This window comes from Hippopotamus amphibius, chromosome 4 (genome assembly GCF_030028045.1).
Source record: "Hippopotamus amphibius kiboko isolate mHipAmp2 chromosome 4, mHipAmp2.hap2, whole genome shotgun sequence".
In the NCBI taxonomy this organism is placed as follows: Eukaryota; Metazoa; Chordata; class Mammalia; order Artiodactyla; family Hippopotamidae; genus Hippopotamus; species Hippopotamus amphibius.
This window is the reverse complement of record NC_080189.1, coordinates 173,485,375-173,512,105: the sequence shown is the minus strand read 5'-3', so window position 1 is coordinate 173,512,105 and position 26,731 is coordinate 173,485,375. Positions and strand designations below refer to the sequence as shown.

General features: G+C 43.2%; 2 protein-coding genes across 3 annotated transcripts in view; both read left to right on the top strand.

The window, feature by feature from the left end:
• Positions 1-14,750, top strand: part of EFCAB11 (EF-hand calcium binding domain 11) — a 289,500-nt gene extending 274,750 nt beyond the window's left edge. The window contains exon 7 of the mRNA XM_057733111.1: positions 13,676-14,750. Within this exon, the coding sequence (XP_057589094.1) occupies positions 13,676-13,787 (112 nt within the window). The 3' untranslated portion in view covers positions 13,788-14,750. The remainder of the gene's footprint in view (positions 1-13,675) is intronic.
• A 4,610-nt stretch (positions 14,751-19,360) lies between these two features.
• The window catches only part of FOXN3 (forkhead box N3), a 395,933-nt gene continuing 388,562 nt past the window's right edge, over positions 19,361-26,731 (top strand). The window contains exons 1-2 of one of the 2 annotated variants that reach the window (XM_057733103.1): positions 19,361-19,662; positions 20,691-20,851. The gene's annotated coding sequence lies outside the window, so the exon portion shown is untranslated. The remainder of the gene's footprint in view (positions 19,663-20,690; positions 20,852-26,731) is intronic. The other variant, XM_057733100.1, reaches the window with a different exon arrangement.

The window sequence follows — 26,731 nt, the reverse complement described above, 5'->3', positions numbered from 1 at the left end:
GCGTGTGCGCACACATAACTCCCAACAGTCTAAGGAATTTTACTACCCAGTTTAACAACTCAGGTAATGGGGTTTTACATTGCAAGTTGTTTTCTTCTATATGATGAAGAAACTATTGGCCTTTTAATTTAAAGACTTCTCTTTAAAAGGTTGCCTCAGCTACAATACATTCTGGATAAAAATGTTTCTGCTAATTCATTTTTCACTGAGCCAACCAGTCTGCCAACCAATCTGCTTCTTTATTTGAATTCAAATTGATAGTGAAATATTTTAAAGCAATCTATTTGTGATTTCTATTCTTTTTAAATTTTAAAAATCATTTAAAATCCAGTATTGCACAGAGCGTAATTATCTCATTCAACAAATATTTGCCATAACTTTGGAGTTAAGTTGCACTATTGTAGAAGCAGGAGGTAAATAAAAATGCACCGAACCAAGTAAGGAAATCCTAGATTCCGATGGACTGTATGATGATGACAAAAGCACTTAACCTCACAGGGCTTCATTTTTCCTGTTTATAAAACAATAGGATTGGACTAGAGGATCTTTAATGTCTCTTCCAGTCCAAGATGTCATGTTTCCACACACTTGACCAAGAAATATAGGAGTCTTATCTAGTCCCAAGGCTGTTTCAAACGCCATCTACATGTGAATGATTTGCCACTCTTTATCTGTGGCTGAACCTCTCTCTGGAAAGCTAGAGGTGTGTACCAAAGTATTTATTTGCTATGTCCCTTTAGATGGTGAGTGGGCATCTCTAATTTAACGTGGCCAAAGCAGAATTCCCAATCCACCCCAGTGATCTCCAAATGAGAGATCCCTTAGCTTTCCCAAATCAGTGGGATGGCTTTACTCTCTACCTACTTGCTTATGCCAGAAATCTAGGATTTATCTTTAGTTATCTCTCCTTTCTCACTCACACCCAGCTGTTGGCAAGTTGTGTTGACTTTACCTTCAACAGTGATCCTGGGTCTTTCCATTTCTGTTCATCTCCACTCCCACGACCCTCATCCCAAGCCCCCACCACCCCTCTCCTGGACCACTGCAATCACAGCCCAACCTGTTTCTCCATTTTCAATCTTGCCTCTCTGCAGACTGCTTCTTTCCACACAAAAGCTAAAGTGAGCTTTTAAAAATATGAATCAGGCCCTGTTCCTCTCCTGTTTGAAGTTTTTCAATAGCTTCTTTTCACACTTAGGATAAATCTGAACTCCTTACTGTGTCTTACAAAGCTCTAAAGGATCTGGACTGTCTCTGTCCACTGCCTCATTTCTTTCACTTTCAACTCCCCCCATTTCACTCTGACCTTCTTTCTTTTCCTTGAACCATTAGCCAGCATTCTCCAGAGAGAATCAATAGCTTCTTTATATTTATATACGTAAAGAGATTTATTATAAGGAATTGATTAGGGAGGCTGAGAAGTCTCACAATCTGCCATCTGCAAACTGGAAACCCAGGAGACCATTGATGTGGGTTGTAGCCTGAATCTGAAGACCTGAGCCCCAGGAGAGCTGATGATATGAGTCCAAGTCTGAAGACCTAAGAGCCAGGAGCCCTGATGATAAATCCCAGTCCTAGGGCAAGAGAAGATCAATGGTCCAGCTCAAGCAGTCGAGCAGAGAGAGTGAATTCTCGCTTCCTCCACCTTTTTGTTCTGTTCAGGCCCTCAGTGGACTGGGTGAGGCCCACCCACATTGGGGAGGACAATCTTGTTTACTCAGTCTGTGGATTCAAGTGCTAACCTCACCTGGGAGCACCTTCGCAGACACACCCAGAAATCATGTTGAAACAAGTATCTGAGCAACTAAATATACCATGACCCAGTTAAGCTGACACATAAATCTAACCATCACATGTGTCAACCTCATTTCGCTCTTAGAGCCGTTGTGCTAGTTCTCCCTTCTGCCTCAAATGCTTTTTCATAATCGCATGGCTGATTCCTTCTTGTCATTCAGTTATCACCTAGAGAGTCACCTTCTTCCAAAAAAATCCTTCCCTAACCATCCAGGATAAAGTACCTCCCTAAGTTACTATTTATCACATCACTCTGTTTTAATTATCAGCAGAATTCTCACGACTATCTGAGAGTTTGCTCGCTGTTTACTTGTTTATTTTTTGCTGCCTTCCCCCATAAAATGCAGGTTTCGTAAGTACAGACCTTACCTTGATCACCGAAATAGCCCTAGCACCAGAATAGTGCTGACACATAACAAGGTCTCAAATACTTGCTGAATGAACGTTGAGTGAAGGAAATCCCTCAGAACCTTAAGAACCCTAGATGGTGTTAACCATATGGTGATGTGTGTTCTGTTATATATTTGCTCATAAGTAGATATCTTTATGATTTGGGAAAGAAGCTTCTGCCTTACACACATGTTATAAATATCTGGAGATCGCTCAAGGATTTATCTAATAGAGGTGGTCACAAAAAAGTGATACAGCTGTTACAAACCCCATATTAAGTACCATAAGACTGAAAACCAAGAGAAAAAATAAGCAATAGAAATAGGCTTATAGGTAACCCAGACATTGGACATAGCAGATAAGAGCTTTAACTGTGATAACTACATTCAAGAAAATAGAAGAAAAGATAATTTTACTAGAGACTTGAACCTATTTAAAAAGAGTAGAAGAAAAACTTTAGAATTGAAAAGTCTATCTGATATTAAGAGCCCATTAAATGGATTTAATGGTGGATTCAATACAAAAGAACAAAAGTAAGTAACTGAACAACAAGTTAATAGAAAATGTTACACTGAAGCACAGACAAAAGAATGAGAAAAAAAAAAAAGAAAAAAGGTAAAAGATAAATGAGATACAGTGAAAAGGTCTAACATGTAGGTAATCAGAGACTTGGAGAGGAAGGGAATAGGATAGAAGCAATATTTGAGGAGTATTGGCCAAACATTTGCCAAAACTGGTGCAAACCATCAACCTACAGATTCAAGAAGATCACTGAACCCCAAGTCAGGTAAATACAAAGAACTCACACTTAGGAACATCATAGAAAACTGCTGAACACTGAAAACCAGAGACGAAGGGGAAAAAAAAATCACTAAAAACATCCAGAATTGTGAAGCTGGTGATAAGGTTGTAAAGGGCCTAAATAACCCAGACACTGAGGAGTTTGGCCTTGAGTAATCTAGAGCACAGTGTGAATTCATTTTAGTTATAGCTATCCAATAATTTTTTTATTATATGTTTGAAAAATAAATTTTATACTGCCACGCATTGGATTCATCGTTATTGCCTACCACTCCACATATTTTTCATTCATTCATTAATTCATTCACTCATCCATTTAAGATTCTTGCAGATGTTTATCCGAGCACCTTCTATGTGCCAGCCCCTGGGCCGTGCTCTTGGGATATTGTAGGGAACAAGAGAAATGTGGTTGTTGCCTTCTTGGCACTGCTCCATATGCTTTTAAAAAATTATCTGATTTATTATTCCCATCCATTCTACAACAAGGCCCATTTTACAAATGTAGAAACGTAAATGCAGAGATATGAAGTAAATTTAGCATGGTTACAGAGCCTGTAATAAAGAGAGTGGTGATTCAGACCCAGTTGTATCAGATGTCAAAGCTCACATTCTCTCTCGAACCATATTGTCTCCATGGAAAACGTTCACATTTCCCTTCTGTTTATCTAAGCCCTACAGATCCTGTCAAGTGCAAGTGAAATCCTTCTTTCTCTATGAAATCATCTTTGACTAAGCCGTTGACTCTCTTCATCGGTACCACACAAATTAGCACTGAACTCTACACTGGCTTGTTGAAAGGTACATCATGTAAGTTTGTAGAGTCATCTCAAAGTCTTGAGACTTTGAGGCAGGGATGAGATCTTACATTTTTCTGGGTTCTTTGTACCTAGCACAGTGCTGAGCATCGTGGTATATTTGCAACTTAATTGGACTCTAAGTTTCATCCACTTATTCTAACTTCTGGATTAAGATTGAACCAAAAGAAAGGGGAGAATATTTTGATGACACCACAAGGATCTTTTTCATCTGAAGGCCATGAAGCCCACAATTCCCTTGAAATAGTTGCCATATTTTATATATCTTGGTGTATGTGTGTGATTGCCTCAAATTCTCAAAGGAGTGTGAGATCCGCAAAAGGTTAAGAACTGCTCAAAGCAGTCCTGGTGGTCCACACCTTGGTGCCCCATCTTCAGTTGCTCCACATCTTCCTCTTTATCTAGAAAAGTAGAATTTACATTTTATAAGGCATCACAGGTCATTTCCTCCTTGACACCCATCCTCGAGGCCTGGCAGAGAAAAAGTACCTGTTTTCACTTTGGACAAGAGCACAACAACAACAAAGTTCAATCCTAATCATTCCAAGGCAATTATGAGAAGTAAGACACGCACCACTACATTTCTGACAGGCTTTTACAATCCACTTTTATTATTCAGCTCTTATTAAAATGCTAATCCCCTGGGAGGAAAAAAAAAAATCTCTGTATGATTTCTTTAGCACCAACAAACATCTTATAGAAAATGTGAAATAAAAACCACGTTGACATAATTTCAAAGATACAGTAGGAGAAGGAATGACCAGAACCCCTCTCTTGCCACTGAGAAGGGAAGGGGTGGGAAGAATAGGAGCTTATATAAAGTAGGGTGAGGTGAACTGGGAAGTGGGAAGGGAAGGAGGCACATCTTCCTAAATCTATGAGCTGTGTGACAATATGAAGGTAGACCACTAAGGAGAGTTTAGACCGGAATTTTCTGGTGACGTACATCCTAGTATGATGGCCCAGCCATGGTTTTTAGAACAATGTTAGAACACTTCCACCCAAATAAATTGATGTTCCTATTTTGACATTAGCAAAGGCAAATCCCACCACATGGTCTAGGCTGTTTAACCACCTGCCAATAAAAAGTATAAAGCACATCATGAGATTTCACACTTGTAACTACCAAGAAGTGGTGAGCTTCCTATATTTTAATTTTCTGTGGCAACACCAGTAGAACTGCCCTCTGAATTTTGTTCTAGAAATTAAAATAATAGATTATATAGAGCCCTAGATTGAATCAGTGGGTTGGACTAAGTCAGTGCTTCTAAAGGTTCTCACATCCACCAAATGCTTATGAAAAGGAAACATTGCCCAAGGGAATAAATTTGGGGCCCTTGTTTGTAGTACTAACTTTGTTTTTAATCCCGTTTCCCCATTTTGCCCAGCAGATATTCTGAAGAGGCACACATGGTGATCAATTCCAGTTTTCAGAGAGCATGACCCAGGGTATGTGAGGATAAGGAACGGTGCTGGTGTTACAGTAAAGAAATGTTATATATTTGAGGCAGTGGTTGGCTTTTGGACCTCGGAGATTGTCCAGGGCTGCCTTGTCTACTCACTTTGCCTTCTCCTTCAGCCCTATGATGGGGTATTGTTCGCCCCTCTGAGTCCTATAAGGAGGAACTTAGGGGTGATTTCTGAAGCCCATCTCCAGACCTCAGCTCTCTGCATATGTCCCTCTTCCTTTTAGTTTTGTTCAACTATCAAAGCTAGATTTGCTCCAAAGCCATGGTGCGTTCCTTGCCCCCCCCCCCCCGCCTCCCCGAATTGATAACTGGATTCTTGTATTGCTTCCCTGTCCTGCTAAATTACCTAGCAGCATAGGTCCTCTAAGAGAAGCTCCTTGAACTCAGCCTAAAAGCTAGGGACCCTTCGTTCACCAGTGGGCTATCTTAATTCTGACTATTGACCATACTTCTGGGTCCCTATTGCTTTGCTGGGACATACTTGAGCATGTGAGTCTGCCCTGTGATGGTCCCTACTGCAGAGCAGGGCACCTGCTGCCGTGGGTGCCATGCTAGCACCTGTGAGTGGGTTGGCTCCATCCTGGTCCAGTTCTGGGTCCAGTTTTAAGTCTTGCTCTGGGTCCCAATGCCTCCCAACCTTCCTGTCCTGTTAGAGCCCAAGATGCATCTCACTGGATTCTGAGGTATATTATATGCCTTGTTAAAGAGTGGATTGTTAAAACTCCCTGCCAAGATCCGGACTTGTTCTAGACTCTCAGACTTTCTAGCATCCAAAGATTGGAGTAGGGCTAATACCACACAGGTGGGTTAATGGTTTCAGCTGTGGAGAGAGGAGAACTGGAAGCTGGCTCTCAGGGAGTAGTAAATAACCCTCTCCTGAGAACAAAAAGAGAATTGCAGGAAAAAACAGTAAAGAGAATATTAATCTCAGCTTCCTCTTCCTCTTTTATTTCTCTTCTGATGATTCCCAGGCCCATCTTGGGCTCAGGTCCACTACCTAGGTTAACTGTGATGCGGATGTAGGGCCTGCACTCTGAGAGACATAATTGTGGAGGCTGCCACAACCAGGAGCTCAGCGTATGCGGCATCACGGGGCAGTCACATTCACTTCTGGAAAAGGATCCAGTTGGACCAGAGGGAGGGCGGAGTCAGACCACTGGTTGGGATCAGAATCTCAGTACACCTGCCCTAGGATGCCTGGTGGTCCTGCGGCTATTTCAGGCAGGAATAGTTAGGCACAGTGCCCGGTCGGGGCGGCAAGCAAAGGAAGGCTGCCTTCCTCCAGCTGGGCCAAGGCATCTTGGGCTTCTTGGGCCTCCATCCACATTTTCATGAAAGGCCACTGAAAAACCTGTTTGAAAGAATGGTTTGCCACAATTGTGCTGCCAGAGATTAGATTTAGCTTTGAAGAACACACTCCTCCAAGGCCCAGTGGCATCTTTCTGAAACATTGACGTAACCCCATGTTAGTGCAGTGTTCGCTGCCCTGAGTGACGTGTACAGCAGGTGCTCTGCCTTTGTTGCCTCCATGTGAGGGGCTTGGGCCTCAGGGATATGGTAGCAACCCCCCTGCCTGCCCCATTTTGTCACTAATAACTCAGCCTTCAACAGCTACGCATTCTCAGATCAATCTTTTTTAAATTTTAATTTTTAAAAGTAATAGGTAGTTATTATAAAAATTCAAACACAAAAAAGGACCTTACTAAAATTATTAAGGACTTTATGAAGGTACAAAAGATATGCAATTTCTCTTGCCCTGTTCTTGTGCTATGGAGGTATATAAAGCTGTAAAAAAGGACCCTACTTTTAAAGAGCTATTATTTAGCCAACTCTATAAGCCATGTGTGTAAGTATGTAGATTACAAGGCAGTATCTGGTATGTTTTGTGAGTTGCAAAAACAATAAACCCCTTAGCAATGTTTTCCCAAGTGTGACCTGTGGCCTCATCTGTATTAGATTCACTGAGGGGTTTATTAAAAATGCTTATTTGTGGTCCCAACCCCAGACCTACTGAGACAGAATCTCTGGAAATGGAACCTTGGAAATTGTGTGATTAAAAAGACTTACTGATGAATCTTTGTACCACAAAGCTGAGAACCACATACTTGGAGTTCAAAAGAGAGACAGTGTTTCCTCCATAAGGTGACCTGACCATCTCTGTGATGATAAGATATGAGAAATTCCCAGAAGGATGCTCCCAGGTCATCATCTGGTAGCACCATTGCAGAACTGATCACACTGTAAAGTAAATTCCATTCCCTTGCCCGCCTGTCTTTCCAGTGGATGAGGAACTCTTCAAGGAGAGAGATTTGCCTTCTTCACTTGAATCCAGTTGGCCCATAGTTGGCTCTTAATAAATATTGGTTGAGCAAATGAATAATCATGTGTGATCTAAAGAAACAAGTTTGAGGAATTATAAGGCAGGGTTCTAGGAAGTGAAAATGCATAGGCAAAATTTCAGCGACTGGAAAATCAAGGTCAGTAGTTCGGTGTGGCAGAGGAGAAAGGTTCATTTCAGTAAGTGGAGATACACAGGGGAGCAGAGCCGTGTGAGAGTTATGGGTGTTCTGGAGTGCTCAGAGGTGGATGTAAACTCTATGTTGTGTGTTCTGTGGCTAATGGGGAGTCACCAAAGACCAGGGGCCAGAAAGTGATGGAACCATAGTGGTCTTTTAGGATAACTAATCATATGGCCACGGGCGGCTTCCCTGGAAGTGGGAAGCGGGTGGAAGCAGGCAGCCATGTACAGACCCTGAGAGTGGCTCTAAGGATTGGCTTGGTCATGGTAGAGGCAGGACTTGCTGAGATTTCATAACTGTCTCTTCCATTCAAGCCTCCGAATCAGCCAGGGTCCTGACCCCCAGAGAAATCACTGTCCTTTTTCTAGCTCCCATCTGCTTGGATTCGTAGGTCTGATGGGCTTTTCTCCCTCGGCTGCCCAAGCAGCACATCTCATCTGGTATGAGGATAACTGTGAAGCGGTGCCGGGTGCGCTGGGGGCAGTAGTAGTGGTCAAGAGATGAAGGGACTGAACCGAGGCAGAGGCCATGGGGATGGAGAGGATGGGCCAAGTTTAAGAACAATTTCTGAGGCAGAATCTATAGAATTTGGTGAATGAGTGTAAAGCAGGAGGGAAGAGGGTGTTAAGGATAATTCTGAGGTTTCTGGACACTGAATATGGGCATATAGAGAGAAGAGGTTTAGAGCAGGAGGATAAATAATTCAGAATGGGACATACGGATATTGAATTTGAGATGACAGCAAAATATCCAGGTGGAGTGGTCCGGGAGCATATTGGAAACAGAGACTTGGAATTCAGGAGGGAGCTGGCTGCTGGTTATGGGTCATCCTAAAGCACAGAATGGATGTGATCACCTGGAGAGAGAGAAGGGGAAAGAAAAGAGAAAAACGATCCCATGGTGGAAGGCCAGCGTCAGGAAGCAGGCAGAGGAGGAGCCAGGGACAGAAACTGGGAAGGACTGGCCAGAAAGGTAGGAGGAAAACCAGAAGAAAGGAGAGCTCCAGGAGAGCAAGTGTTCCCAGAAAACAAAGCAGCAGTGTCACACAGCACAGGGGGGTAGAGTAAGCCGTGGGGGACTTGGTGGTGCGTTCGTGAGAGGGATGGGTGGGAGTCAGGGTGAGGGAGGCATGGGAGGTGGACACCATGGCCCTCTTCTTTGCAGCCATGTGGCGGGATGAACACCCTCCTTCCTAAGTAACAGTCTCTGGACAACTGAACACACAGGGATTCAACAGGAAAGGCAGGGGGTGATGCCTTTCCCTGAGACCTCCACTCCCATCTCTTCAATCCACCCAGCTCTCATCTGAGACCCAAGCATTTGTTCCTGGGCTGATTTTCATGGCTGTTCAAAGTAAGTGTAAGTGAAAAGCTTAATGATCCCTTTGCCTTCTCGTTTTGTAAGAAATGATTCCCCTTCCACATTTAACTTGTTGGGAGAATAATATGAAAGACTTGCATTCCTGGTTTTCATCAGCGGAAATTCATAATCTCTCAATCTTTTAAGGAATCAGTTCTTTGCTCTTTGAGACAAAATGATCCAATCTCGCATTGAAAGTTTCTTATTGCCAAGTTCAGTGTCATCAAGAAGAGTCAGTGGATGAATTACAAGTATGCACCACAATGCGATTTCTACAAGACAAAGGAAGAAGCTGAATAAGGAAGATGAACGGAATATTGAAACTGTTTCTTCTCTATTTAAAACAACAGCAACAAAAATGATGTTTTCTCTCTCACTATGAAGGTTTGTTTCATTTTATTTTTTGTTTTCGGCCAAAACTCCAGTGTATTACATTCTTTAGTGTCATGTAAAAAAAAAAAAAATGAGAGAGAGAGAGGGAGACTACCCTGCCTACAGTACCAGAAACGTGTGCAATACGTGCTTCATTTTATTCACACAGAAATGTAACCGAGATTAAATTTGCCTACGTTTCTGGTTGATTCGCTTAGCCCCAGCAGCCAAGGTAACTAGTTAAATCCCCCATGGGAGTAACTGGTTTATTCCGTGACCACAGACGGTCTCGTACCTAAGTGTGTGTTATCATCAGGAGTCTGGGGACAGAGTGAGGGATCAGTGCAAACCCAATGCTGAGGCTCAGAAAACAATGGCTGGTTGGCTCAACTGGTATCCACGAGGGTGGCTGGGGGCAGGGCCCTTGTGTCAGTCAACAGAAACTGAATCTGTATGGTCTAAGCAGAAAGGGCATTTCTGCTCAGCATGGCAGGTGGCCCACAGAAATCCTCAGGTGGGCTGGAGCAGATGCAGCCTGGTTCAGAGTCTGTGGTCTTGCTGTATGTAGACTGGTCTGGCGATGCCCTGCTATGGGCCCCAGAGGTGCTGCACTAAGCCCTGGAGGTCTGCCACCACCCCATGGCTGCAAAATTCTGTACTATCCTGCTCCTTCGGATCACCAGCTCATCAGCTGCAGGGGGCGGGGGGGGACCTAGGTCATGCCCCTCCCCACCGAAATGCAAGAAAGGCTGGGAAGTTTGTCTCTGGCACTTCCAGTCTTCAGCACGGAGGTGGCTTTGCCTTCTGAGGTTGGGGATTCCCCCAGGCACAGGAAGGCGGTCACATCCTGGGCAACTAAAAACAGTGACAGATGTCGTTCTTGCACTTGAAAACTGGGACCATGTCTTCATCTACCCTGTGGGCCCAGACCCAGCACAATGCCCGGCACATAGTAGGTCCCAACAGCACTTTCGATTATCAAATGCCTCACCTACATACGTTCAGGAAAGAGTCACACTTCACAGATCGCTAATAGCCCAAAGAGCTGGGCAACCAGAGAACATTTATAGTTTTTGCCTTTTAAAGTGATGGCTCTTTTGCTGAACCTGTTGTAATGCAGCCACAGGATATTCACATTCTCTGATGGGATCTACGTCAAAGCTGTTAACAAAACTCACCATCTGTCCTTGGGAAATCTCCTTCTGATCCTCATGAATACATCACAATTTGCATGGTATAAGAAATAAGGAAATAAAAGTATGTAAAGCCTCTGGTCTCCTTTAAGTGAGAGAGAGAAAAGAACTCCTCAGTATTTTAAGATGAACATCTCAAAAACTGTACTCAGGGCGGCAAGTGGTATAATCTACAGTGTTCTTTGACAAGACTGTTCTTTGTAGTCACTGCCCACCAGAAGGGAAAGCGTGGAGCTGATTGACTGGCAAGTCATCCATTTCCTGTGAAATAAGGGAAGCACTGGGGGCTTAAATGGTAAAGTTATCAAATATCTTACATCCGAACAGCTACCTTAAAATGACTTCCACGCAGGCAGAGTTTTTTTCCCAACAGTAATGTTTGCTATTGTAACGTACAATACGGTGCCTTGCAGACACTGGAAACTCAAGGAATTTTTCTTGGTGGTGATAACAGCTAGAGATAACATTAAATTGCCTCTCCTTTTGGCAACAAAAAAACATGGCATTTTTTTGAACCTTAAGGAGGTATTTTACCATAGTGTACTAAAAGTATAGGCGTTGTGTTAGACCTACTATGTGAGCATTACTGATTTTGGTTTATTTTAATAAGATTATTGTTGTCAGATGAGCATTTGCTGCAAAGCAAGAGTTCCAGTATACCATTCACCCAATTTCCTGTAATGTCAGTATTGTAAATAACCATGATACATTTATCCAAACTAAGACATTGAAAATGGCGTAAGCTGTCAACTAAACTACAGACTTCGTTTGGATTCCCCCCACCAGTTCTTGTCAATGAGAGACTTCAGGGCTAATTTGAGATAAAGGTTCCAACATAGCTAGAGAACTACATTAATTCAGGACTGGGACTAGATAGAGAGATGGTTCAGAAAGACTATAAAATATACCATTTTATGTGCCAAACATAAATATGTTTTAAATTTTGGCCCCCAACATTTTGCACGCATGATATAATTTCCTCCTCCCCAGAAACCAAGGAGGGGGGCGGGGGGTTGTTGGGGGTGGTAGATACTGTCATATCCTCTTTAAAACTAAGACAGTGGGATTTAGGATTCCAAGCAATTCCAGCTGGGAAGTGGCAGGGCCAGGATGTGGACTAAGGCCTCTCTGATTCCAAAGCCCATGACCACGGCCATCACCACTACAGAAGAGACTGAAGGGCATTTATCACAGGCATGTTATAGATAGTGCATCTCCATCAACAGTCTTGCCCAGGACCCACCTTGCAAAGGTCATCTGGATCCACTGTGGCGGATGACCCCAAGGTCGGAGGTTGTTCTCTGATGCTGGCATGTGACTTTGAAGTGAATGGGGTTTTCTGTGATGTGTGGGATTGGTTCAACCCTCTTCACGCCAGCCCTGTCTGCTCTGACGGGCTCCTTCCTCCTCGGGGTGAGCATGGGCTGCCCTGCTGCTGGCCTGAGCCAGCGCTGCTGGGAGGAGCACGGTGCAAACATCCCAGTGAGCCTTTTGCTTTTCTTTCCTGAGTGTTTCAAGGCTTAATTAACGTGTGTAAAGTGATCTGAAATGAGGGGATAAAAAGAGCCGGGGAACTGCAGCATGTCGATGATTACCTGAGGCGAGACAGCTGAAAGAGGGAGGCCCAGGGAGACAAAGGGGGTCTGGGAGACACCCAGAGCCTTCAGCTCAGCAGCCAGCTGGTTGGCCCGGAGCCAGGCCGGCCTGTTTCTGGCAGCGCTCGGCCCCAAGCTTTGCTCTCAAGGCCGACATCGCGGCTCTGCTCAGGAGTCAGACCCTGGGATAAATCACTCCTAAAGGGCTGAGCCAGAGCTGAGGGAAATGGGTCTGAGGACACAAATTGCAGCCAATTCTCTCTTTTTTTTTTTCTTTTTATTGGAGTATAGTTGTCTTACGATGTTGTGTTAGTTCTACTGTACAGCAAAGTGAATCAGCTATAGGTATACACATATCCCCTCTTTTTTGGATTTCCTTCCCATTTAGGTCACCATGGAGCATTGAGTAGAGCTCCCTGTGCTATACAGCAAATTCTCATTAGTTATCTATTTTATACATAGTATCAATAGTGTATATATGTCAATCCCAATCTCCCAATTCATCCCAACCCCCTTTTCCCCCCTTGGTGTCCATACATTTGTTCTCTAGTTTGTTCTCTATGTCTGTGTCTCTGTTTCTGCCTTGCAAACAGGTTCATCTGTACCATTTTTCTAGATTCCACATATATGTGTTAATATACAATATGTGCTTTTCTCTTTCTGATTTACTTCACTCTGTATGACAGTCTCTAGGTCCATCCACACCTCCGCAAATGACCCAATTTCGTTCCTTTTTATAAACTGCAGCCAATTCTGTAACTGGCCCTATAGAGAAAGGGATGCCCTCCACTATTGCCAACACAGGACCATCTGCAAATTACTGAATTTGGTCAATAAAGGAGTAAATGTGATAAATATCAAAGATATGAATGAAGCAAAGTGAGGTTTGTTCATTCCTCTCGACAAGCATAGATTCATAGTGGTGATTTAGTGCTGTCACCTGTGGGAGGCATTAAATCCCTTAGAAAGTGGTGGGTAAAAATAATGAAGTCTGAGTCACGTGCTAGTGCACCGTCTCTTACATGTGTTAGTAGAAGAGTGAGGCCATTGGTTTCATGGAGGATGTTAAGGTTTGTGACCTCATAGGGCAAAGGCAGGTGGCATTTTATTACAATTTAAATCATCCAAAGAAGCAAATGGAAAATCTTTCTTTTGCTATCACCTGATAGCACCTGTGTCTTGAAAGTTAGGGTTATGACATAATTTCCAATCGAGTGAGGATTTCTGCGCATCTGTGTGTATCTAAAAGGTGGCTATGTATACAGCTGATTCTAAACTGTTTATGATGATGGGGGGGAGGTCTGTTTGGATAATCCAAAGTTTATATTATGCTTTCATCATGTTTTTATGTCCTGCTTGGGTTAATAGTTGGGTTGTGACCCATCTCCTGAGCCCGCAAACTGAGGATGTGGCTGTCGGCAGCACTGTACAGCATGGAAACCAGAGCAGAAGGAGGCCCACTTCCCCTGACTTCAGTTAGAAAATTCCAGAAGATGCTGATCAGCCTGTCATGGGGGCAAGGGCCCAGCCCGGGGCCAATCCTACAGTCAGAGAATGAGGGTCACACTGTAAGATGCCTGCTCCTACTCAACACCAGGACCATCAAGTGAAATGGAAAATCCCCAGAAGGACAGCCAAGTAGCCACCCCCACTCACGTCAACTCTAACTGAGCCATTAAAGAGGCCAGAAGTCGCCCTTGCCCCCGGCCTGCCGCAAGGGGACTTCTCAATGGCCAGGACCCACCATAGTCTTCTAGTTTGTTCTTTTCTAGACATTGCACTTCTGACTGATTCCTCCTGGCATTGTGTCTGTGTGATATCGTTGGTGTGTGTAACATCATATATCACCCATGGGCCACAGAAGGGTCATCTGGAGCTTCCACCAATGATGGCTTCCTGAAGGTCTGCATCGATTCTTGCCTGAGCTTAGTATAATAATAACCTCCTCATGAGTCTCCCTGCCTTTGTCTTGCTCCCTTGTAAATCATTCTCCTTACAGGTTCTAGAATGATCAAGTCCGTTTCAAAACTGTGATGGTGAATTTTACATATCAACTTGACTGGGCCTTGGGGTACCTAGATATTTGGTCAGACATCTGGCTACATCAGTGGTGGTGTTTTCGATGAGATTAATATTTGACTCACCAGACTGAATAAAGCAGATTGCTCTCCCTAACAGGAGAGGGCCTCATATAATCAGTTGAAGGCCTGAATAGGACAAAAGGGTTGAGTAAGGAGAAACTCCTCCTGCCCGATTGCCTTGAATTGGGACATCAGTTCTCTCCTGCCTTAAGACTCCAACTGAAACATCTGCGCTTCCTGGCTCTTGAGCCTGCCATTGTTCAGACCGAGACCACACCACCGGTTTTCCTGGGTCTCCAGCTTGCTGACTGCAGATCTTGGGACTCAGCGTCTATCTTCATGTGAGCCAATTCCTTACAATAAATTGCTTTCCATATACCTTTACATCCTATTGGTTCTGTTTTTCTGGAGTATCCTGGCTGATACAAATACCTTCTTATTTACTAACTTCTTTTATTCATTTAAAAAAATTATTGAGCATCTCCTGTGGGCCAGATACTGTTTCATGTTCTTGGACATTATCACTGAACAAAACAGATTCCTGGCCTCGTGCACCTTTTATTCGTATGGGGGCTGGTGGTGGAGGGAGATAGACGATGAAGTATAAATAAATTAGTAAGGGGTAAGTACAAGGGAAGAAGGAGAAAAGTACAGCAGGCTGAGGAGGCTCAAGACACGCTGAGAAGGGGACATTTGAGCAAAGGCTTAAGGGAGATAAAGGGGTTGCCATGTGCAAGTCACGATAAAGTGTAAACCTGTGTGGTCACCGGCCCCTGCCTGCATCTCCATTGGAACCTACAGGGACTTCCTTACTTGAAACCTTCATTTTAGCCTCACTGCTCTCCATGAAGCTCTCTGACCTGCCTGACTTCCTCATCCCTCCATGCCTTTGCCCACACCTAAGACGTCCCCTCTGTGAAGTCCTTCTTCTCCCCACACTTGCTCACATCTTAACCTCTACTTATCCTTGGAGACTCAATGTCAAGGTTTCTACCAAGGCTGCCCAGTGTGGTGACGCGTTGACCCTTTTTTGGTGTCCTATAGACTTGTATTTGAGCTGTTATTCTGCCCCTAAATATCTGTGCAATTTGGGCCAAGTTTGTTCATCTGTAAAATGGGAATAAAAATAGTACCCTGCTTATAAGGGACTAGAAATGAGAAAATGCAGGTAAAATGACTCAGTGACTCTTAGTTGCTATTCTTCTTCTTCTTCCTTTTCCCCTCTTCCTCCTCATGCCCCTCCTCCCCTCTTCCTCTTCTCTCTGTTCACCCAGAGGCTGGGGCCAGCCCCTCCCCCACTCCATAGTCTTTCAGGCAGCTTCCCTTCTCAGCTATCACCCTGGACCCTGGCTCCACACCCGGCCTGGCTGTCTTGGTTTCCTCCCTCACAATCATATTCCGCCTCTCCTCATCCTTGCCCAGCCCACATTCTGGCTTCAGATTCAGGTTTTTTCCTGGCTTCCCAGAGCTGCTCAATCCCTTGCTGGGATGTTTCTTGGTGTCTTCACCATGAAACCTCCTGTTCCAGTTCCCTGTAAAAAAGCCCCAGACCTGCTGGATCAGACCTAGTCCCTGATTGGGAAGGGAGGCAATGGGATTTCTGTAGTAGGGAAACAAAACCACTTCAAATGTTTACCAAGGAAGGATTTTTTTTAATAGACTTTTAAAAAATAACAGTTTTAAATTTACAGAAAAATTGAGAAGATAGTATAGAGAGTTCCCACCTACCTGACACCCACTTTCCCCATTACCAACATCTTACATGTTAACGTACGGTATGTTTATTGTCATCAATGAACCAATATTGATACAGTATTATCAGCTAAAATCCATACTTTATTTAAATTTCCTTACTTTTTACCTGATGTCCTTTTTCTGTCCCAGGATCCCATCCAGCATACCACAATACATTTAATTGTCGCATCTTTTTTGCTGTAACAGTTTCTCAACACTTCCTGGTTTTTAATGACCTCGATACTTTTGAGGAGTACTGCTCAGGTATTTTGTAAGCTGCCCTTCCATTGTGATTTGCTGATGTGCACTGAAGGAATTTAAGGCGGGGGATTGCTCCACAGGTGATGGAGAAGCCGAGATGCAGACAGAGGAAGGTGAAGGGACCCAGCTACTAAAGTCATTAACAGCACTAAGCTGGAGAGTTAACAGCCAGGGGCTGGGGTCACCTGGCAGAAGCCTCAGCCAGATGCAGTCGTGGCTGGAGATATTGTCAGAGGCAAGAGGAAGGTGAAGAAATTCTCTGGCCTCTCCCTTCTCCTACCTTCCACTCTCCCTCCAACGCCTCTCATGGGCCATAGCCAGCTGTTAGCCAGCTGACCCAAGATTCTGTAAATCTTGACCTGCATGAGTCAGCGGCTAGCGAAGCGGAGCAGAGGGCAAGCCTGAGAATGGCTCTGACGTCAAACTGGCCCAAGACTGGAACCACTGGCATTCGCACACACAGTGCCTGCAACATGGATTTACCGCAGCACTAACAGCACTGCTCTGCAACCATCTGCCTGTCTGAGGGCTCCGTATGATGCATTATTTATTTTTTATACCCAGAGCCTAGAACAGTACCTTAAAACCTAATGAAAACATTAGGTTTTCAACGTTTGAGGTATACAGAATGAATGAATGAATGAATGATGGTTTCTTCTCACCAGTCTCTTGTCTGGTGCTTTCTAGCTTTGAGGAATTGCTCACCACCAGCTTTTCTTTTCAGCTTCTCATCACCTCCTATTGGTGCTAAGATGACTTTCAGCCTAGCATGTGCAACATTTGAAGGCCACAGTGGACGGTGTGATTATAATTAGACCAGTTTTCAACAAAGGAATCACATGAATTCACCAAGTAAGTTTTGCATTAATCCTTTCAGGAAGGTTGTCCACATCTCTCAAGGACGCTGCCACGCCTAGCCTCTTCCTTATGAGCTGCACAAGAAAAGGAATGAATCATTTTTAAGAATCAGATATTTCTGTTTTTTCAGTTAAATGTCACCCAGCCCTCACCTGGCCGGTATTTAGGTGGTTTGGGACACATCATCAGAGAAGTTACATTTCCTTTCGGCAGAGGGGAGGAGGAAGTGGAATGCCACAAACAGAACTGACTGGTGACTTTCCCAGGGGTGCAGGAGGGCTGAGAAGTAATGCCTCGATTGTCACCAGGTCTGGGCAAGGATGCCCTGGATCTCAAGAACAGGCCGCGTGGTATCTGAAACTTCTGAAGTTCCAGGGTTCTTGTGGACTTTCACTGCTGGGACTGCACAGAGAAAACCAAGTTCTACTTGAGAAAACCTCACTCCTCCACGTGTCAAGTGGAGTTAGTTTCTAGTTCCTGATAAAGAGCAAAAAGGTATAAGGTGGCAGGGGCATGGCTTAGCTCCAGAGTTTCAAGTTTTCAGTCTGCCAGGGTGCCCCAGACAGCCACAGGACAGAAATCCGACCAGCCAGCTTTCTCATTTAGCAGAGACTAAAACCTTTGCAACTAGCCTATTTCCAGTCTGGAAAATCGCTGCTCTAAAACAGGTAAGAAATGATGACTGCAGGCATGTAACTGCATTTTTGTTTTAGATACCTCATTTCCCATAGTTCTCGTAGAGAAATAGTTGGCAGGTGGACACGTGAAGAAGCAGGAGTCTGTTGGGAATGTTGGAATCTGAGTTGGGGATCCCAGCTGCTCGGAGGACCAGCTGTGTGATTTTGGACAAGTCACTGTCCACTCACTCACTTGAAAATCGGGGATTACAGTATCTGTTTTATCACAGAAGTTTGGTAAAGATCACATGAGATGTCTGTGTGGGGACTTTGAAGATCGACAAGTGTAACATTACAACTAGTTCTTTGCGTGGACATCAGGCAACAGAAAAGGTGCCTTTGAGGTTTAATTAATACTAAAAATCTTGCATTACATTTATTTAGCTATAATTGGGAAGGAGGAGGGCAAGAGTTATTTTCAAAGGGACTTTTTGAGCTCCAAAAATAGAATGCAGAAAACACACATTTGATTTTCCTTTTGGTGTCAAACCACAGCGCCGTTGTTATTAGCAGTTTTACAGAATTGTGACCTTCAAACTTGGTGATAGCAAAGACTGAAAGAAAGCTCCCAGTCTGGAAGGCTTTAAAACAGGCTTTTCAAACTAAAGCACTTTTATTTTGAATTAAGAGCTAATAGAATTGTCCTCTTAAGTGAGCACTTGCAAGTTGAAAAGTTGCCTTCCAGGTGGGCCACAGTAAATGAATGGGCTGAGTGGGAGCTGAAAGCCCTTTGGGGGCAAATGAGGGGAATGTCTTTATGTAACACTCTCTCCGTAGTTAGAGAAATCTAGAACTTATATTTCCCCTAATTGTACATAAGCTGATTTGTGTATATATCTAGGGTCATAATTTACTTTCAGTTTACCGAATTTGTGAATTTTTGCATTTGTTTTAATTTGTAATTAAGTTTTCTCCATGAAGCACACCATATGCCACCATTAATCCTTGCTCGTTGATTTCTTAGGAGATACATGAGTGCATATTCTGATGCAATTTCTGAGGTCTTTTGAAAATCAAATGACTACGTGTTTAGCCATATGGGCCTTTATTATTTAAAACAGCATATGGTAAAGTAAGAGAAAGCAAAATGCAGAAGGACGTGTTAGGAAAAAAAATCATTGGAAAACTGTTTAAAACATTGTTTTAAACACACAGTTTTCAACCTTTTCTTTTGGGGGGGTGGTGTTATATCTTTGAAAGCTATCATTACTGATCCCTCTCTTACCGTCTGTGAATGTACAATACCACAAGTGCACCGGGCGAACCTACGGAAACCAGCGTACTACCCTACGCTATACACTTGGGGCTACAGATATCAATATCCGCCTTCAGTGAGTTCAGTTGTCGCCCGTGTTTCTCTTTTAACATCTTAGGCCGGGATTGGACATGAAGCTCCAGTTCCTCTGCACCTACCGTCTCTGGTTTTGAAAGGGGCCGATGGGGTTTTCGGTTCTCCCGGGGATGCACGGTGCTCCCGAGCCGCCTGCCGGACGTGCGGGCTGCAGACCCGGCCGCCGGCGGGCGCACGGCGCGCACTAGGACCCAGCAGGGCTCCGGGCCCGGGTGGGAGCCGCGCCGCCGACCCCGGGCGGGCGCCGGGGCTGGAGCCGGGGTTCCGGCCGCGATCGGCTGCAGCTCGGCCGGGAGACGGCGCGACCCGGCGGCGGGGCCACCCGCGAGTCCAGCGCCGCCGCAGCCCCCCAATGCGGCCGCGAGGAGCAGCGGGGGGGGCAGGCCATCGAAGGTAACGAAAATGGGGCTCATTTCCTGCCTCCTGATCTTCTGCTCTGGTTCAGCATTGCCACGGGAAGCCCTCACTGTTCAGGCTGCTGCATTTGGGGGCACCCTTTGAATTTTTAAGGTGTCCACCCCCGTATTTCCACCTGGTTTCAGACTGATTTATAGCATGCAGTCCAAATGGGAGAGAGCCAGGCATGGCAAGTTGCATATTTTCATTAGTTTTGTCTCAAAAGTAAGTTCATTAAAAAAAAAAAGTTTCTCAGGAATTTGTGGATAGCCGCTTTTAATTTTTTTTTTAATTAGCAAACAAAGGGATAATTTTTAAAAATTATCAAATAATTGATGTAATTCTTTTAATTATTTCCTAGGTCTTTACTTTTGTGGGCTCCTCAGGCATTACTTTTATTTTCAAGGAACTAACGTGTTAAATGTGGAGTTTGGCTCGGGCAGAGTTTACAGCATTGCTGTCGCAACTGTTTTGCTATCAATTATAAACAGAGTGTCAAATCTGTGGGCAGTTGAAACCTCTTTTCAAATACTGTAACTGGTTACCCTGATATGACATACAGAGGAGAGTTTCCTTTGGGGGCAGTAAGAACATTTCTCTCTTTGGAGAAACCTTGTTTTGAGGAGAAAACCATGATTACTGGCTGGGGAGGCTGAAGAGACTATTTTTCATGCTTTGTTTATACTCCCGGGTTGACATTTGGGGAAGGGAAACGCAGTCTTTCTCGGCAGCTTTTAATGGTGGGATTATTAATTTATTTAATTTATTAGTTTCAATTGGTTGGGCTCAGGGAGCCCTCTGTCACAGGATGTGCTTAAGGTGACACATTTGCCAGCAGTTGGGACACATGATTGCAAATGTAAAATGTGCTTCAGCTGTAAGGTCTGGTCTGCTGGGAGCTCCCATGTGGAGCTGTGGTGGGCAGGGTGCGACTTGCTCATTGAGGAAAAAAGGAATCGTTTTCCTTAGCTAAGGAAGGCATCCTGTTATATTCCTTTTGTTCCCTGCTTTTCATTGATCGCCAGCGCTGCCTTAGAGAGGGGAGAGCAGGTCGGAGAGCACAGAGCTTGGAAGACGGCACAAATGACTCCAGCCCACTCTGCTCTCACACTGATTGGTCAGTTCGATGGAGACTTAGGGAAACAGTCACCCAAAACCTTCTTTGAAAATCTTGCTGTAATTTCAGGTTAGCCTTCTCTTGCCTACATTTCTGCAAGGTTGATTTTTTAATACGGATGCAGTTTGCTTGAGATACCTTTGTATTTAATTTTTTGTTGTTGCTTCTATCGAGATGAAGTAGGCCATTTTGGTGACAAATTTCTTTGCAGACATCAGCTACTAGCTTACATTTATAGACATATCAATTTACAATACGTTCTCGATGGTTTCTCCTTGGGAGTTGTAGAATGCAAAGTTGTTCAACTTAGAATAATTTTTCCTGACCGTTTTTTTTTTTCTTTTTTGATCTGAAGAGTTAAAATATCACTGTTAGCTGATGGTGCTTAACTATGTCTTTTACTTTGATAATGTAAGTGTCTTGTGCATTATTAGCATGCATCACGCAAAAAACTTGTCTGTAACAGTGAAAGAAAAAGGCCATGAAGAGCCAACAATCAAAGTCAGCTTGCACACTGTTATAAGAAATTGTGGCATCTGGTTTGAGGAGAATGAATTTCCACGTTAAAAAAAAAGGGGGGGGGCATTCTTCACCTTAAAAGAATATGAGTTGATAAATATTGTGAAATGTTCTGTATAAGAGGAAAAATATAAGGCCGGTGGACAACTCCATTTGAGCCTTAAAACACCCCAATTAAAGAAGCACCATCCCAGGACTTCCTAGGTGGCGCAGTGGTAAAGAATCTGCCTGCCAATGCAGGGGACACGGGTTCGAGCCCTGCCCTGGGAAGATTCCACATGCCATGGAGCAACTAAGCCCGTGTGCCTTAAAAAAAAAAAAAAAAAGAAGCACCATCCCAGAAGTTGTTAAATGTATAAACACTTTTCTGATTGGCTTAAAAATTTAGACACAGGAAGTGGATGGTATCTAATAACCCAGGAGTAGAGACATGGTTGTCATGGAAACTGAGATGAGCCCCCCCCCCCCCACGTACACTACCATAACCACCACTTAAAAAAAAAAAAACCTGCATGTCATCACAGATGCCTGGAGAACATGTTGGCTTCTGTAAGCTTTCCCACAGCATCTGCTGAAACCTGAGACGGTGCCTGTCAAATCAAGGTCATTTTACAACAACAACCAAAAATGCAGTCTCCTGGATTTCCTAACTGTATTTTTATTGAAAAGATGTGAGGAAAAGGGCTTAAAGCAAGGATGAGCACACGTGCTTACTTTGCATTTTGCTACCTTGGAGTTGCACCAGGGAAGGCTAAGAAGAATGTATTTGATCACTTAATTGTGGAAGCAAACTGATTTGTATGTCTACTAGTTAGAAGGACACTCTTTGGAGCTGTAAAGACTAGGCTGTTACCTGTGGCTGAAGAGTCATTTGGGGACGGTTTAATGAAGAGTTTCTGTTTGCAAGAGGCTTCAACCTTGAACTGTAGCAATTGAATTTAAAGAACTGTGGCATTTTAGAGCTTCACTCTAAGGCTGCCTGTGCAGGATAGATGATGACTCTGGTGCTTTGGGAAGTAGAAGGAAGGATGTTCTTAGTAGCTAAGCAGGGAAAGGATAAACCTAAACAGAAACACGAGCTCTTTCAAAAGTGCAATTATTATTATTTGGTTAGCTTAGAAAAGTTTCCTCTTCGTCTGAGGATGGAGAAGAGTGCCTTAGTTTTTAGGGTAATTGAGAGGTTCCCCAACTCAAGTTTGTGAATATTTTCAATATCTTGGTATTGATTTTGGCGAGGAGAGTAAAGAAAGAAAAGTTTGGTGATCTCCCCTTTTCACTTTGCTAAGTGAAAAATAAGCAAGGAGGCTAAATTTTGAATTTGGGGATCAACATTGAAGCTTTGTAAATATAAAAGCCAGTGCATTTCTTATATTTTTCTAATCTCGTCAATGTAGTCTTTAAATTTGAAGTACTTGATATTCATTTAGAAATATCCTTCTTACAGTCGTGATGATTTATAGCATGGTATTGCTTAATCTTAATTGAAAATGGTCAATTTTAAATCTCAATTAACTAACACTTTGATCTTTTTAAAAAGCAGAAAATGACCCTTGTTTTCATCAACTAATTGCACGGGCGGGAGAGAGGAGGTGGAAAGAATCCCTACTATACTGTAATATTTATTTAATATACTGCATCAGTGTCATAGGAAACATAGACTTTAGAAGCAATATAGCATCATTGGGATGATTTAGCATGTATTTCATGACCCCATGTTGTCAGATATTTAACTGATTGAGATTTGGTGAAAAAGGTTTAGCTTAATGGCACAACTGTTCTCTTTTAGCAAAGGATTTCCTGTAGGGAGCTTTCTTATCTTCAGCTATGTTCATTGGCAGGAAACATGTCAGTTGCTTGTTTTTACAAACTGAAGGAAATGAATGGGATTTGTTAGTTTCTAGAATCTGCCTTCATGCTCCATTGTCTGTCAAATAGTTTGCTCAGAACAGTTCATTTTTAAATAGACTTTTGAGGAGTACAATTAAATTACTCTGAGTTTTTGGCATTTCTGTTCACTTACTTTGGACTTTGAGATTAGAAAAATTGATCATTACACTGCTGTGTACAACTTATTTGACCAACACACGTTAACAAGATGTTTAATAAAATTCCAATTCATTTTCAGTTGTCAGATATATAGACACTGACTGAAGTTGGAGTTTTTTGATGACTATGCCAAATTTCTAATAATTAGCTCAGGATACTAACCAAATGCCAGTTTTGTGGAGAGGTAAAGGGAAAGAAGCAGCTTGATTCTTCTCTTTGCTTGTAACAGTAAAATCCATAAAGACTAAATGTCAGGTATATGCCTCCTTTGCTGATGGTGTTGAGGGGGAGTTGGAATTTGGGGCTAAAGCCAGGCTAGAAAAATAAATCATAACCTTGAAAAGATTTATTTGCAAAACTCCGGATTATTTTTTGAATATTATAAATATATTTAATAGTTTCAATTCATGTATGTTTCAAATTCTGGAAGAGGAAACAGGGCAAGGTTCTCTAAAGGAAAATACAATAAGTACATAAACCTCCATTTGAAGGGAACAACCTGGGGAGGAGGTTAAGAGAGCCTAAGGGAGGGAACCATTTGTTACAATGGTTTTCATACATTTTTGAGGACAGCATTTTGGTTTTATATTTAGCACCAAATGGAATCTCATGCAAGCCCGTAATATATGAGTGGAATAAAAACAGAGCTGCTTTGGGGGTAACCAAGAGCCTGGAGCCCAGAGTCTGCTCTCTTCTCCTGGGCTTGTGCCTGGGGTACACCCTAGGACCCTAGTACCCCTATGAACTGCTTGAAAACCACTGCTTTTTAAAAAAATTAACTAATTAATTTATTTGTTGGTTGAGTTGCGTCTTTGTTGCTGCATGTGGGCTTTCTCTAGTTGTAGAGAGCGGGGGCCGCTCTTCATTGAGGTGTGTGGACTTTTCATTGTGGTGGCTTCTCTTGTTGTGGAGAACAGGCTTTAGGTGCTCGGGCTTCAGTAGCTGTGGCTCGAGGGCTGTAGAGCACAGGCTTAGTAGTTGTAGCGCACAGGCTTAGTTGTTACGGGCCTGTGCTATCTTCCCGGACCAGGGTTTGAACTCGCGTCTCCTGCACTGGCAGGCAGATTCCCAACCACTGCGCCACCAGGGAAGTCCTGAAAAACCACTGCTTGTAAAGTGCCCAAATATTCGCTAAGGAAAGCCAGAGGGAATGGCTTGCAGAGTCCTGGAACTTCAGACCTGAAGAGAGAACTTTTGCCTTGACAATTGAAGAGGGCACTTGTGCTCAGAGGAGGAAAAAGGAATGGCAGACAATGTGCCATTCTGTATATAGCGCTAGACTGGACCAGCCATAAGTACGAAAGAGCCCTGGTTCAGTCTGTAATAAGGGAAGGGGTAAGGATGTTTTTATTTATTTATTTTTTATTTTTTTTATTATTTTTTTTGGGGGGGGTACACCAGGTTCAATCATCTGTTTTTATACACATATCCCCGTATTCCCTCCCTTCCTTGACTCCCCCTAAGGATGTTTTTAAGAGGCCCCCTTTCCTCAGAAGTTATAGGAACATCGCATAGAGGTGTTTGAGATTAGTTGGTTATCATTGCCCTGGAATGCGTGGATTTATTCTAGTACCACCTCAGGATCTGTTATATCACTGTTACTCTATTTGTCAGTGAAAATTGTTTCATATTAAGTGTCATTCATGAAATGAAAGTTTGCCAAGCTATGTAATCTGCTTGGCAGACACAGTTAGTGTTTTGAGTGTCGAGTAAAATGATAACACACGGATGATATTTGAGTATCATCAAATATAATATATTCAGATTATCTCTTCTGAGATTTACTGAAATGGCAGTATTGGGTTTGAGCTCAGTTTTTACATACCAGAGGCCATAAATATTAAGATCTGTAGGGGTGGCGGACAGAGGGAACCCCTTCACTTCCACTGTTAATTTTCACAACCCCTCGATTGACATATTCTCGGTTGCAGAAGGAAGGAGCAAGCAGCAGAGACTTCCCGCAAACTGTAGTATCGATAGCTTCGTGCTTCTTAGGGTCACAGCAGACCTCCCCTGCATTGTTTCTTGGAGGCTGCACATTTGGGGAGATTATAGAAGTAGAAAGGTCAGCCCCCTGTCTGCATGCTCCTGTTACTTCCACGGCGCTTGCCATGTTTCTGTTACCTGCGTGGGGTCAGAGACGTGACTATAATATTCTGGGAAGCCACAGCTCTTCCGACAATTTGTGCTGGAACTTTTTCTTTTTTAAAGAAAATGTTTCCTCCAGAAAGATGAAACTAGTATAAGCACCAAACAGTTGGCCGTGGTAGTGGATGAAAATGTTTGTGGTTCACTTTTGTTTGTTGAATTGGGTTGAATAAAGCTTCTCATGTTTGGGCTGTTTAAAGCTATCTTAGTCCTCCTTCCACCTGCATTTCAAAGAAGGATGACTGTTTACAGCCATAGAAAACCAATGGAGCTGTCCCAAGGCATCTTTGTGATGATAGACCAGTGATTCTCCCTGACTGAGCATTTACACTCCAGGGTTCTTGGGGACTTTGTTTTGGAACTCAAGGATGCTGTCCAGTTACCAGGACCTTGCTGAAGTTGTTAATGGAGGACTCCAAATATTACACAGAGTGTGTCTGCTACCTTTGCAGATGTCGCTTTCTTAAGACTTAGACAGTAGCAAGTCCTACTTGAAGAGGTGATTTTTCGTATATTATACAAGATTAGATTTTAGATAACCTCAGATATCTCTTTAAAGTCTGGAATGTTCTAATTCAGCAAACTTAACATTTTTGCAGCCTCTGAAAATGAGAACGGTTACCGTTTAATGACTAGTTAATAATGTCTCTAAATTAAGACCGTCATGTTTCATGGGACTGGATTTAGCATTTAGAATGGTCTCTTGGAAAAGAAGTAAGTTGCTCACGGTAAGTTTGGCAATATTGGGTAATACAGAAAAATCACATCAAACTGATAAGAGATTTTCGTTTATCAGGTGCTGCCTGTATTGATTCTTATAATAATGTAATATTAATATAATATTACTACTACTAAGAAATAATGGTACTATGCATTCATGTCCCATTTTACAGATGAGGAAACTGAGGTAACTATGTTTCCAGGGCCACACAATCTTTGGTGGCCAACTAGTTCTCACCCTCAGGCCCCCTGACTCCAAGTTCCAGTCATTTTCCATTCCCACTGGCTACCTCACAACAGATCCTCTGTTTCTATTCCAAGGTTGATGACTACCCCTCCTATGCTTGAAATGGAGTCTCCTCCTGGGAAAAATTGCAGGGAGGGGGGGTAATATTGTGATTTTGGCAAGAAGTAGGGTTTTGCTTCTTGACATTCTGTATTCCCACGTCTGACCATTAGTGATGGAGGGAACTTTGTAGTTCCTTGTTAGAGGTTATCTCCCTTCATTCATCTGCA